The sequence below is a fragment of the Bactrocera dorsalis genome, unplaced genomic scaffold (assembly GCF_023373825.1).
Source record: "Bactrocera dorsalis isolate Fly_Bdor unplaced genomic scaffold, ASM2337382v1 BdCtg010, whole genome shotgun sequence".
NCBI classification, from domain to species: Eukaryota; Metazoa; Arthropoda; class Insecta; order Diptera; family Tephritidae; genus Bactrocera; species Bactrocera dorsalis.
In genome coordinates this window covers 173,354-184,535 of record NW_026038061.1, presented here as the reverse complement: position 1 = coordinate 184,535, position 11,182 = coordinate 173,354, and the positions used below count along the sequence as shown (strand labels likewise).

General features: G+C 42.6%; 3 protein-coding genes across 3 annotated transcripts; 1 reads left to right on the top strand and 2 right to left on the bottom strand.

The window, feature by feature from the left end:
• Positions 1-2,331: 2,331 nt before the first annotated feature.
• On the bottom strand, positions 2,332-7,266 carry LOC125779943 (uncharacterized). Its single transcript, XM_049461154.1, has 2 exons — positions 2,535-7,266; positions 2,332-2,466 (listed from the first exon to the last, which is right to left on the bottom strand). The coding sequence occupies exon 1, from the start codon at positions 4,081-4,083 to the stop codon at positions 2,686-2,688; it is 1,398 nt and encodes a 465-aa protein (XP_049317111.1). The 5' UTR covers positions 4,084-7,266; the 3' UTR covers positions 2,332-2,466; positions 2,535-2,685.
• A 156-nt stretch (positions 7,267-7,422) lies between these two features.
• Positions 7,423-9,888, bottom strand: LOC105232585 (delta-1-pyrroline-5-carboxylate dehydrogenase, mitochondrial). Its single transcript, XM_029553003.2, has 2 exons — positions 8,835-9,888; positions 7,423-8,735 (listed from the first exon to the last, which is right to left on the bottom strand). The coding sequence occupies exons 1-2, from the start codon at positions 9,712-9,714 to the stop codon at positions 7,828-7,830; spliced, it is 1,788 nt and encodes a 595-aa protein (XP_029408863.1). The 5' UTR covers positions 9,715-9,888; the 3' UTR covers positions 7,423-7,827.
• Positions 9,889-10,022: 134 nt separating this feature from the next.
• LOC105232586 (uncharacterized protein C15orf61 homolog) lies at positions 10,023-11,032 on the top strand. The gene is made up of 3 exons (XM_011214311.4): positions 10,023-10,527; positions 10,592-10,778; positions 10,848-11,032. Exons 1-3 carry the CDS (start codon positions 10,426-10,428, stop codon positions 10,976-10,978), a joined length of 420 nt encoding a protein of 139 aa, XP_011212613.1. The 5' UTR covers positions 10,023-10,425; the 3' UTR covers positions 10,979-11,032.
• The last annotated feature ends 150 nt before the right edge of the window (positions 11,033-11,182 follow it).

Here is an 11,182-nt window from a genome sequence, read left to right as displayed (position 1 = left end):
TTCGGTATATGGGTAGAGAAGGAGCCGCGAGAGTCCGATATGGCGACTCCTTGATCCAGATGATCCGGGATGCAGTCAAAGCCTGTAAGGATGTCTGAGTGTTCAGAGACACGCTCCTTTAGGAACCCAGATTCCCTGAGCCTGATCGCCACTTTTGCGGCCATACACCTTCCGGCAATATCGACGGGCGTTATGTTCAAAATTGCATTAAGTGCCATAGTTGGAGTGGACCTTAATGCACCGCACATGCTGATGAGCGCAGCCCGTTGAACGCTTTCGAGTTTCTTAGCAATTGTGGTCCTCTGTAAAGCCCTCCACCACATAAAGACTCCATAGAACATTATAGGCTTTACTATGGTGTCATAGAGCCAGAGGACCACCTTCGGTGAGAGGCCCCACCTTTTGCCGATAGCTCCTCTACAGCAGTATAAGGCAATCGATGCCTTTTTGGCTCTCTCCTCGATATTCGGCTTCCATGAAAGCTTCTTATCCAGGATGAGCCCTAGATACTTCACTGTATCTGCCGGTTGTAGGCAAATACCTCCCATTTGCGGCAACGATGCCACTGGGATCTTATATCTTCTGCTGAATAAAACCATTTCTGTTTTATTCGGGTTTATGGCGAGTCCACTTCCGACCGCCCATTTAGTTACAACGCCGAGATATCCCTGCGTCAGCTCGTATACGGTGCTAAGGAATTTTCCTTTGACCATAAGTGCAACATCGTCTGCATAGGCAATCACCCGACAGCCCAGATCCTCTAGTTTCCTAAGAAGGTCGTTAACGACCAGGATCCATAAAAGAGGAGAAAGAACCCCGCCCTGAGGGGTTCCCCTGCTCACATTTCGCTGCGCGCGCGCGCTGCCCCATTCTGTTTCGACTACTCTGTCACACAGAAGACTGAAGATGAGGTGCTTGAGGTTCGATTCAACCCCAAGACCGTCTAGAGCAGTTATGACTGCCTCCGGCAAGACGTTGTTGAAAGCTCCCTCAATATCAAGGAAGGTCCCAACAGCGAAATCCTTAGCTTCAATGGCTTCCTCCAGCCACGACACTATAGTGTGCAGGGCAGTGTCTACCGACCTGCCTTTACGATACGCATGTTGCGCTCCTGATAGGTAGTCTCTCGGAATGCGCCTCCTTAAATCCCAGTCCATCAATCTCTCCAAAGTTTTAAGCAGAAAAGAGGAGAGGCTTATGGGTCTGAAATCCTTGGCCGTGACGTGGGACCCCCTGCCGGCCTTCGGGATGAACGTAACTTTGACTCGTCTCCAGGCCCCCGGAATGTAACCTAATCTGATGCAGTTCGCATAGATCGGTAACAACCAGCCGCATGACACCTTAACAGCCTGCTGCAGCTGCGCTGGAATAATGCCGTCCGGTCCCGGGGACTTGAACGGTTTGAACGAGTTAATCGCCCATGTCAAATGTCGCTCATCCAGAAGGTCGGCAAAAGCCGTGCAGTCAGTGTGCAACTCTCCGAGAGATGTCTCTATAGGGGACGTGCTGCTAGGGAAGTGAGCATCGAGAAGCATCTGAAGTGTATCTTCACTGCTCAGGGCCCACCTCCCGTTTGCGTCCTTGAGATAACCCAGAGGCACTGGGTTTTTAGCGAGAATGCGCCTGAATCTAGAGGACTCGTGGCAGCCCTCCACTCTTTCGCAGAAATTTTTCCACGAGATTCTCTTGGCCTTCCTTAATTCGGACTTGTATATCGAAAGGCCTGTTTTATACAGCGCCCAGTCGTCAGATAACCCACTCCTACGGGCCCTGTTAAATAAGCGCCTACAAGACGCCCTAATTTCCGAGAGCTCCATAGTCCACCATTGAGGTTTCCCTTTGCCCTTTGGCGTTTTCAGTGGACAGGAGCTCTCTAGTGCAGAAATGCACGCTGAGCTGAAGACTTCGACCCACCCGTCCACCACATCGGCGGTGCCCAGTGTGTTCACCTCCGGTGCACGTGGAAGAGTTTGTCGAAGCCTCCTTCGGTAGCCTTCCCAGTCCGTGTTCCTAGGATTTCTAAAAGATTTCCTAGGCGGACCTTCTCCGACTAGACTAAAACCGATATACCTGTGATCGGAAAATGAGTGATCATCGAGGACCCTCCAGTTTGAGATCAGCGAGGCAATCGCATGAGAGGCTAGGGTGAGGTCGAGAACCTCCTCCCTGCATGCGGTCACAAAAGTTGGAGAATTTCCCCTATTACAAATGCGAAGATTTTCGCTTACAATAAAATCAAAAAGCGACTCACCTCTATTATTTGTATCCGAGCTGCCCCAGATGGAGTGTCGCGAGTTGGCGTCCGAGCCGATGATAACGTCGGCACCATTCCGAGACGCTTCCGCCAAGGTTCTCCTTAGCAGTGCGGGAGGCGGTTCCACCGCATCATCATGCGGCATATATGCAGAGATGATCCAGACATTTCCGGTATCGCATTCCAGTTTTGCTGTTACTATGTCAGCATTGCTAAAATTAGGTAAAAGAAATACCGTTAATTCATTTCTGACCAGCATACAGGCTCTGTTTCTACCTACATCGTTGGTCGCCAGCAGCTTATGGCTCTTCGTCCTCAAGCCAGAGATCCCGCTACTAGTCAGCCACGGTTCCTGGATTAGGACGACATCGGCTTCGTCTTGCTCCAGACGAAGCAGTAGATTGGCGGAGGCCGCCTTTGAGTGTTGGAGATTAATCTGGAGGAATTTCATCCCCCAGACTCTCCTCTAGGAGCGCCAGTTCAGCACTCATGTCGTGGTCGACCCTCACCTCCTCGAACAGCTGTTCGAGGCTGAAGACGGAATCGCCAATCGACGAACCGCCTCCAGAACTCGCCACGTCCGAGAGGTTTGGGTCATTTTCCATGGTCGTTTGACCATCGCTAACGCCGTCCGCCCTCTCCCCCGCATCTGCAGCTTGGGTGCCATCCGCCCTGGTATTCGTTGGGAGTACCTTTAGCACCACCATTTCGAAACCATAGCTGATGGCTCCCTTGGTTTTACTGAGAGGACCGATGGACTCCTCGTTAAGCATTATCAATGCCTGCCGATATGGTTCATCGGTTCTCTCCAGCCTTATAACCCTCCAGTCATGCGTGGGAAGTGAGGGGTTGCAGTACTTGAGGATTTCCTCAATCTCATTCGCAGTGGAAGGTTCAGCCGGCAACCAGACGCGAGCTCTAGGGCGAAGCGGAAGGTCCGCTTTGTCCACGGCCTCCAGTCTGGCTCCCTTCCACACCTCCCCCACCTGAGATACTGCCTCCTTATATAAGATGGCCGATCTTTCATCGGCACACCTTGTCAGCTTGTGCAGCCCATGGTGCCAACCGGCACTTACACATTTTGGGGGTGGCCCCGGATTTCCCTTAACCACCTTGAGGAAGACTGAAGAGATAGCCGCCGCTACTCTCTTCCACTCTTCGTGGGAGATGGCACCGTCCTCCCTGCTACGGTCGAGCACACCAAGTACTCTAGCGCCAGCGCTTTTAGCAATTTCGCTAAAAGTTGGCGCAGCCCCCGTTCGCGGTTTCTTACCAAGGGAGGTTTCTCCCTCATGCGACCTTTGCCGCTTAACCGCTGGTTCAGGTATCTTCGTTTCAAGTCGTGACCTATCGGTCTCGCTCTCACTCAGAATCCTCTTAGCCCATTCGAGCGTGTTTGCATGCTGCTCAGACACCTGACCAGCATGCTTACCATCGTAGCGTTCTACAATTTTTGCCGCCAGTCGACGGTCCGACTTCAGCTTCCTAGCTAAAGCTCCCCTGCTAGTGGCCCCCGTGGACCCCTTCGTAATTCTAGCAGAAGTTCCTCTGCTAGTGCTAGCGATTCCGCCGTGCACGAAGGCTCCACCCTTCACTACCTCTTTAGCCGGCGGTTTTGCGCCGGCTCCCCCCGTTCTTCCACCTGATGAGGAGACTACTGTCGAGGGCTTTGTCCTGTCGCTGCAGCTACTCAGCGACGGTTTCGTCGCCACAGGAGCAGCAGCCCCGCCTGGAACGAATCCGGGTGTCGAATTCGACGTCCCTTCATCTTCCTTCGTCGTCTTTCCGTTTGTTGTGTTTGTTGGTTTGTTTGTGAATGACTTGTCCATGCTAAGAGGGTCCCCACTCAGAGCCGCTATCCGTCCCCCGGAAGGTAGTCGCCTTTTGTGGTCCCAAGGTTATCTCAGTGACGAGGCCAAGGCGAGGGTTGACGTACGCCCTTATGAGGCAATACGTTCAGAGCCGACCAGCGCAAAGAAGGAGTACTCTCAACTTACACCTACCACGCCAACTTAACGACGACGGGGGGGGAACGTACTCTGAGGCCTGCCAGGGTTTTAACGGGACGGAGGCAGTTGCGACATTAGCCCAGCAGCCATTTCTGATGGGTGTCACCCCATCATACTCAGGTGCCAGAATGTCGCCACCACCAGCCCAGGGTTCTACCAGATCCAAATCAGATTACCTACTCTACAAAAAGCCAGTTCAGTGCCAAGGTCGTAAGGGAGTTGTCAGGCCGTGTAGGCCGCAGGCCATTTAGCGTTACCCAGGATGCACCAGCGTGGAGGCGACCTGCACTACATCCCACCTAAATATTAGACAATTTCTAAGTAGGTACGATTGTATATATGTTGCCCAGAATTCCTAGTGTAAATTGATGCATTTCCTGCGCTAATAATATCCTGGGATATAAGCACGAGATAACTTCCTATTCATCTCCTTGCAAACAGACCTCTATGAACAACCAACCACCTATACGAAAACCGACCCCGTCGAAACAACATAGGGCCTGCCGTAAGATGATGTCGAAGGCGAAGCTTTATTTAATCTTAAATCGGACCTAGGCAATCGCTGTACAATTTATCTAATATATAAAATTCTCGTGTCACGGTGTAAGTTGTTGCACTCCTCTGAAACCGCTCGGCCGATTTTCGTGAATCTTAGCATGCATATCGGCTAGGGTGGAGAATCGGACAACATCTATTTTTCATCCTCCTAAGGTGAAATTACGAATTACCAAATTGTCGTGTATATACAGTCAATCCAAGGCAGACTGAGTGCTTTTACCTGCGACTATTGTTGGTTAATGTCACCGGGCCATTGTCATTTCAAGATATACGTAAGGTAGATGGACAACAGTATCCTACGTATAAAGATGCATGCCTTGCTCTAGGCTTGCTAGAAGACGACAATCATTGGGACAGTACGCTTGCTGAAGCAACATTAAACTGCTCAGGATCACAAATTCGTCTACTATTTGTTATAGTACTGACTACATTGTTCCCGGCCCGAGCACAAATATTGTGGGATAATCACAAAGATTCAATGACTGATGATATATTGTATCGACATCGTACAAGGTGCAATGATCTAACGATATCATTCAGTGATGCAATGTACAATGAAGCATTGATTGCTATCGAGGATCTTTGCATTGCTATTGCGAATTTGCCAATCAGTCATTTCGGTATGAGCTCACCGAATCGAAGTGCATCTGATTTACTCAACACAGATATCAATCGTGAACTACAGTACGATACTGTAGAAATGGCAGGCATTGTTAGTCGCAATGTTCCACTACTAAATTATGAACAAAAAATTGTTTACGGCCGCATCATGCTGGCAGTTTCGACAGGACAAAGAGGATTCTTTTTTTTGAATGCATCACGTGGAACTGGCAAAACATTTCTTATTTCGTTACTTATGGCAGAGATACGATCCAAAAATGACATCGCATTGGCCGTTGCATCTTCTGGCATTGCAGCAACTTTATTAGATGGATCATTTGGCATTTAAGCTGCCATTGAACATTCAAAATAATCCAGATGCAGCGGGGATGAATGCACTATGGCACACAAACACTCGCTTGAGGCATTAGATAGGACATTAAAGGAGATAAAAATCAATGATAAACTATTTGGCGGCACTTTGTTACTCCTTTCTGGTGGTTTTAGACAAACACTTCCCGTTATTCCACGTTCAACGTACGCTGATGAAATTAATGCTTGCTTAAAATCATCGCGACTATGGCGTAATGTTGAAAAAGTACAACTGACGGTGAACATGCGCGTTCAAATGCTTCAGGATCCATCCGCCGAAAATTTCTCTAAACAACTGTTAGATATTGTTGATGGGAAAGTTGATGTACATGAAAATACTGGATGCATCAAATTACAGACGGACTTCTGCACAATCATCGACTCGCAAAATACTCTCATCGATCACATACATATGTATGTATTTCCCGACGTACACACACAATATGCATATCGGCATATTGCACACGGTTAGTCATTAAAAAATTAATAAAAAACGTCATTGAAGCCATCATCTTGAATGGCAAGTTTCAAGGCGAAAATGTGTTGCTACCACGAATCCCTATGGTTACCACAGATGTGCCAATTGAATTCAAACGCGCCCAATTCCCCATTAGATTGGCATTCGCTATCACGATCAATAAGTCACAAGGCCAGACATTGTCTGTATGTGGCTTAGATTTGGAAACACCATGCTTTTCCCACGGACAAATATATGTGGCATGTTCTCGCGTGGGACAACCCTCCAGTTTGTTTGTGTTGGCTAAAGATGGACTAACCAAGAATATTGTACACTCTATTACACTGAGAGATTAATTTTTTTTTTCAATTGCCATAATTGATAGGATAATATGAATAGTTATTTTTTATATTTAGAAAGCTATCAAAAATTGTAATTTAAAATATATTCGTTACTTTAATAAGGATTAATTTATTAACTTAAATAAAGCATACTTTCATTGTTTATAATGCTTTCGATTATAAGTATGTACATCCCCGCACACTTAGTAGTAGATAGTTATTTTTATTATGTAACATATCTTTATATAGATGTATATATTACAACAAAACTGTCAAATGTTTACGAAATTATGTTTTTATTGTTATTGATCAATACCAAATAATTGCATGTTTATCTTACACAATTGGAATAAACGTTTTATTCCTGTCTTCACACCTCCTTCTATACATACATACATATACACACATACACTACCTAAGTGGCAATCAGACAAGAAAATCCGATGTTAAATTATCCAAGGTTTTTTATATTATTCATTGAAGCCCACATAAATGAACATCCGTACATACTCGTATGTATGATATTTAATGTTCAAGAAACTGAGATTGTAAACATATTGTATAATTTTTCGTAGCAAGAACGCCAATAAATTCCCACATTGGTTCTTAAAAACTTTTCAATGAAAACACATGTGCGAAATTTAAATGTATATTTTTTTATTAAAAATATTTCAATATTGTCCAATTAGAAGTTCGCTATATATAGAAACATGTCAAAATAATATATTTATCAGCATTTGCATTCTGCGGCTCCACTCCTTAGACGCGCTTATGACTAGTATTGACCCCTAAACATTTAATGGAAATAGAAATATAAATAAAACCACAATCAAATTATTATCGCTGGTCTGTGTTGTTTTTATTGTACACAAGTATGGGTATGTAATAAAGTCCCACAAACGCACCAGAATATAAAAAATATTGATAACAAATAGGGGGCTTGGCTACTGGTGAACGTGACCCATGTTCGATGGCATTCTACATTCAACTCGCTGAAGTAATTAGCTAAGCATATATGTATGTATATGTACGTTAATTGTTCGTTAAAGAGATTCTAATACACATTGAGTAAATTGTAATTTATAATTGCTTAATACATTCAATATATTTGTAATATTCCAGCATTAATGGAATAAAATAAATGATTTATAACCACAAAATATTTATATATTTTTAGTTTTTAACTGCCATTCGAGATTCGCTTTGTTTCATTTAAAGAGAAATATCATCAGTTATTTAATTAGTCGTTTTGTTCATATAAGGATAGTATATATCTGGTATTGGTACGAAGGTCTCTTTTACAGCTTGCAATGAAGCGAAACGCATCAAATAAAATGGGCAACCTGCTTTATCGTTAGTGCCGGACTGGCGCGCCCCACCGAAAGGTTGCTGCCCAACGACAGCTCCTGTGGATTTATCATTAATGTAAAAATTGCCAGCAGCATCTTTAAACTCATTTAAAGCTTGTTTCAAAAACGGTTCATCTGTAGCAAAAACGCTGCCAGTTAACGCATACTGAGTTGTACTTCTAACCAAATCTAAGGCCTTAGCTAAATCGCTGTCTTTATACACATACACCGATAATACTGGTCCAAATATTTCATCTGTTATTACACGCTTATTAGGATTTTTCACTTGTACAATAGTTGGTTCCACGAAGAAGCCTTTCAAATTGGACAAATTTCCACCTGTCAAAATTGTGCAATCGGGATCTTCTTTGGCTTCATTAATAAACCCAAGAATACGTTGAAATGAGTTTTCATCAATAACCGCCGAATAGAAACTGTCTACTTCACGAACATCACCTACTTTCAAATTCTTAGTCTTCTTAATGAGTGGTCCTTTAAATTGGGACTCCCAAAGCGATTCGGGTACATATAATCGAGAACATGCGGAGCACTTCTGTCCGCCATACTCGAAAGCGGAGCGAATAGTTTGCGCAACTGCGGTCTCCACATTCGCTGATGGATGAATGAAGTGGAAATTCTTACCTCCACATTCACCTATTAAACGTGGATAGTTCTTATACTGATCAATTTTATTACCCACCAGTTTCCAAAGGGTTTTGAAGGTCGCTGTGGAACCAGTAAAATTGATACCAGCCAAATCGGGGGAATTAGTAATCGCATCACCGAAATTTTTGCCTGTCGAATAGAATATAAATATTATATACACATGAATTTACAAGTATGCATACATATGCAGCTAAATTAATATGTATTAGTTTTAAAAGGGTTAATTACCAATAGCAGGAACAAAGTTTACTACTCCATCGGGTACACCGGCTTCCCTCATTATTTTAAATACCGTCCAGTTGGAGAGCATTGCCGTGTCTGAAGGCTTCCATAACACACTACAGCCCATCAAAGCAGGTGTAAACGCTAAATTACCACCGATTGCGGTGAAATTAAATGGTGTTATTGCTGCAACAAATCCCTCTAAGCCCCGAATGCGTAAATGGTTTTTGGTTATGCCTGGCTGAGGACTTAGAGGTTGTTCCATGGCTAAATTTTTCAAGTAACCGGCATTCATTCTGGTAAAATCGATCAATTCAGCACCTGAATCAATTTCAGCCTGTATTACTGTTTTTGATTGCCCCAACATTGTAGTGGCTAACAATTCAGCACGATACTTTTTGGCCATAAGATCAGCAGCTCGCTCCCAAATTTCAATACGTTTTTTAAGAGGGGTTTTATCCCATTCCTTTTGTTTCTGCACCGAGACACGTATAGCTTCTTCTATAGTAGCATTGTCAGCATAGTAATATTTTGCAAGTTTGTGATTTTTGTTATGTGGCATAACTTGGAACGTCTCTTGTCCCTCTCTTATCTCTTTACCGTTTATAACAATCGGTATATCTTCACAATTATTTTCATAATGTTTAAGGGCTTTCTGCAAATCTTTGATTTCATTAGACCCGGGCAGATATTGCGGAATTGGTTCATTATATATACGAATATCTTGAAATTTCTCTGTTTGTAAAACCGAATTGGTTATTTTGGCATCGGAAATTTCCGCCTGCTTGGCCTGGCTAGATGAGGCACGCAAAGAGATTTTTAATGCATTTTCAACATTTAATTGAACAGCAGAACGCCTGGCTGAAACCCATAATCTGGGCCACATTTTTAAAATGCTGCCTGTAATATTATAATATCAAAAAATAAGTTTTACTGGAGATTATTCGTCTTGATTATTATCACGTAATCTGTGGAGCAATCACTACACCATAAAAAATATATGACTAGCCAATTAAGAATGATATGTATCTACTATTCGCACTATTCTGTTAATCATCCCCAGAAAATTCCTACTATGAAAATACGAACAAAAAGTGTCAGACGTTGGCAACACTTCGCTAAACAGCTGTCTTGATACTCAGTGCTGTGTAATTATATTTCTAAAATGCAATATCTACATTTCCTTTGATACTTTTGTAATGATTTGCTAGAGGACAGTAGACAAAGGAAAAAATATTTGTGGTGCTAAAATCAATTAAACAGTATTATAAATAGTGTATGATTGACTAGAGATAAACAAAGTGTTGATAACATTCATCAACGGGTTTCTGTTACATCTTTTATATACTTTCATCATCACTGTCATCAGCTGTTCCAAGGTCACATATTTTTATATTTTATAAAATTTGCGAAAAATCAATCATACGTTGAGAGATAAAAACAAACATACAATATATATGTGATTAAAGTTTTTTGCCAAGGCGAGTTAAGGAGTTTGGGATGTCACGTGGCATCTAAAACCGGTCTTTAGTAAATAAAACATATCGTTAACCAAATAAACGTGATTAAAGTGACGTATTCGAAAAGCTTTTCCAATATGCGTCTTTCTGCTAATTTGATGAAACCAAAAGCTTCAGAAATCTTAACCGCTTATCTTAAACAATGTAACGAACCACCGTGGACGTCATATTTTGTGAAGGCAAATGGAGCATAGAAGTAAAAAGAAATTTAACTTACGCACCTATGTATTTGTATGAATTTAGTTCAGGGATGTTGAGAACGATCAGCGTGGTAGGTCACACTTTAATTGGACTCTGGATTCTGGAGCAAATTATCATATACTCCGTACAGGATGCTACCCTTATATGAAATATCACTGCAGTAAACGGGCAATTCAAGATCTTTCCATGGAAGATAAATTTTTCCGATTTTTGAAAGTAATAAATTTGGGTAAATACAATTATTTCTAATTTATTTTATTTCTAAGTATTCTTTTTATAAGTATTTAAATAACTGCAGGACTGCCAATGTTATTTTATGGGCTTGCTGCTATCCATCTTATATCTCATACGGAACTTGTTCATTTACCAAATGGTGATCGAGTCCCTATATACTTTCTTTATGCAGAAGATAAGGGTTCTATGCACTAATTATGATACGATATTGAAACAGTTTTACACAATAAAATGAGTTGAAACTCCATATTTAATGTTCTTTTAATATATTAGTTAAGCTTTTCAGAGACTGATTCTTTTAAATTTACGGGTATACAGGCATGTCTTCACATTCACTATTTTAAGATGTTTTCAGCTATAGTTATAAATGAAATTTTAAACTCGTTTTTCTAAAATTTT

Excerpts from the sequence above, each read along its gene's own strand:
- LOC125779943 (XM_049461154.1), bottom strand. The coding sequence starts at position 4,083 with ATGGACAAGTCATTCACAAACAAACCAACAAACACAACAAACGGAAAG.
- LOC105232586 (XM_011214311.4), top strand. The coding sequence starts at position 10,426 with ATGCGTCTTTCTGCTAATTTGATGAAACCAAAAGCTTCAGAAATCTTA. Across the intron at positions 10,528-10,591 it reads GGACGTCATATTTTGTGAAG|TTCAGGGATGTTGAGAACGA; the intron begins GCAAATGGAGCA and ends GTATGAATTTAG. Across the intron at positions 10,779-10,847 it reads TTTGAAAGTAATAAATTTGG|GACTGCCAATGTTATTTTAT; the intron begins GTAAATACAATT and ends AAATAACTGCAG.
- LOC105232585 (XM_029553003.2), bottom strand. The coding sequence starts at position 9,714 with ATGTGGCCCAGATTATGGGTTTCAGCCAGGCGTTCTGCTGTTCAATTA. Across the intron at positions 8,736-8,834 it reads AAACTTTGTTCCTGCTATTG|GCAAAAATTTCGGTGATGCG; the intron begins GTAATTAACCCT and ends TCTATTCGACAG.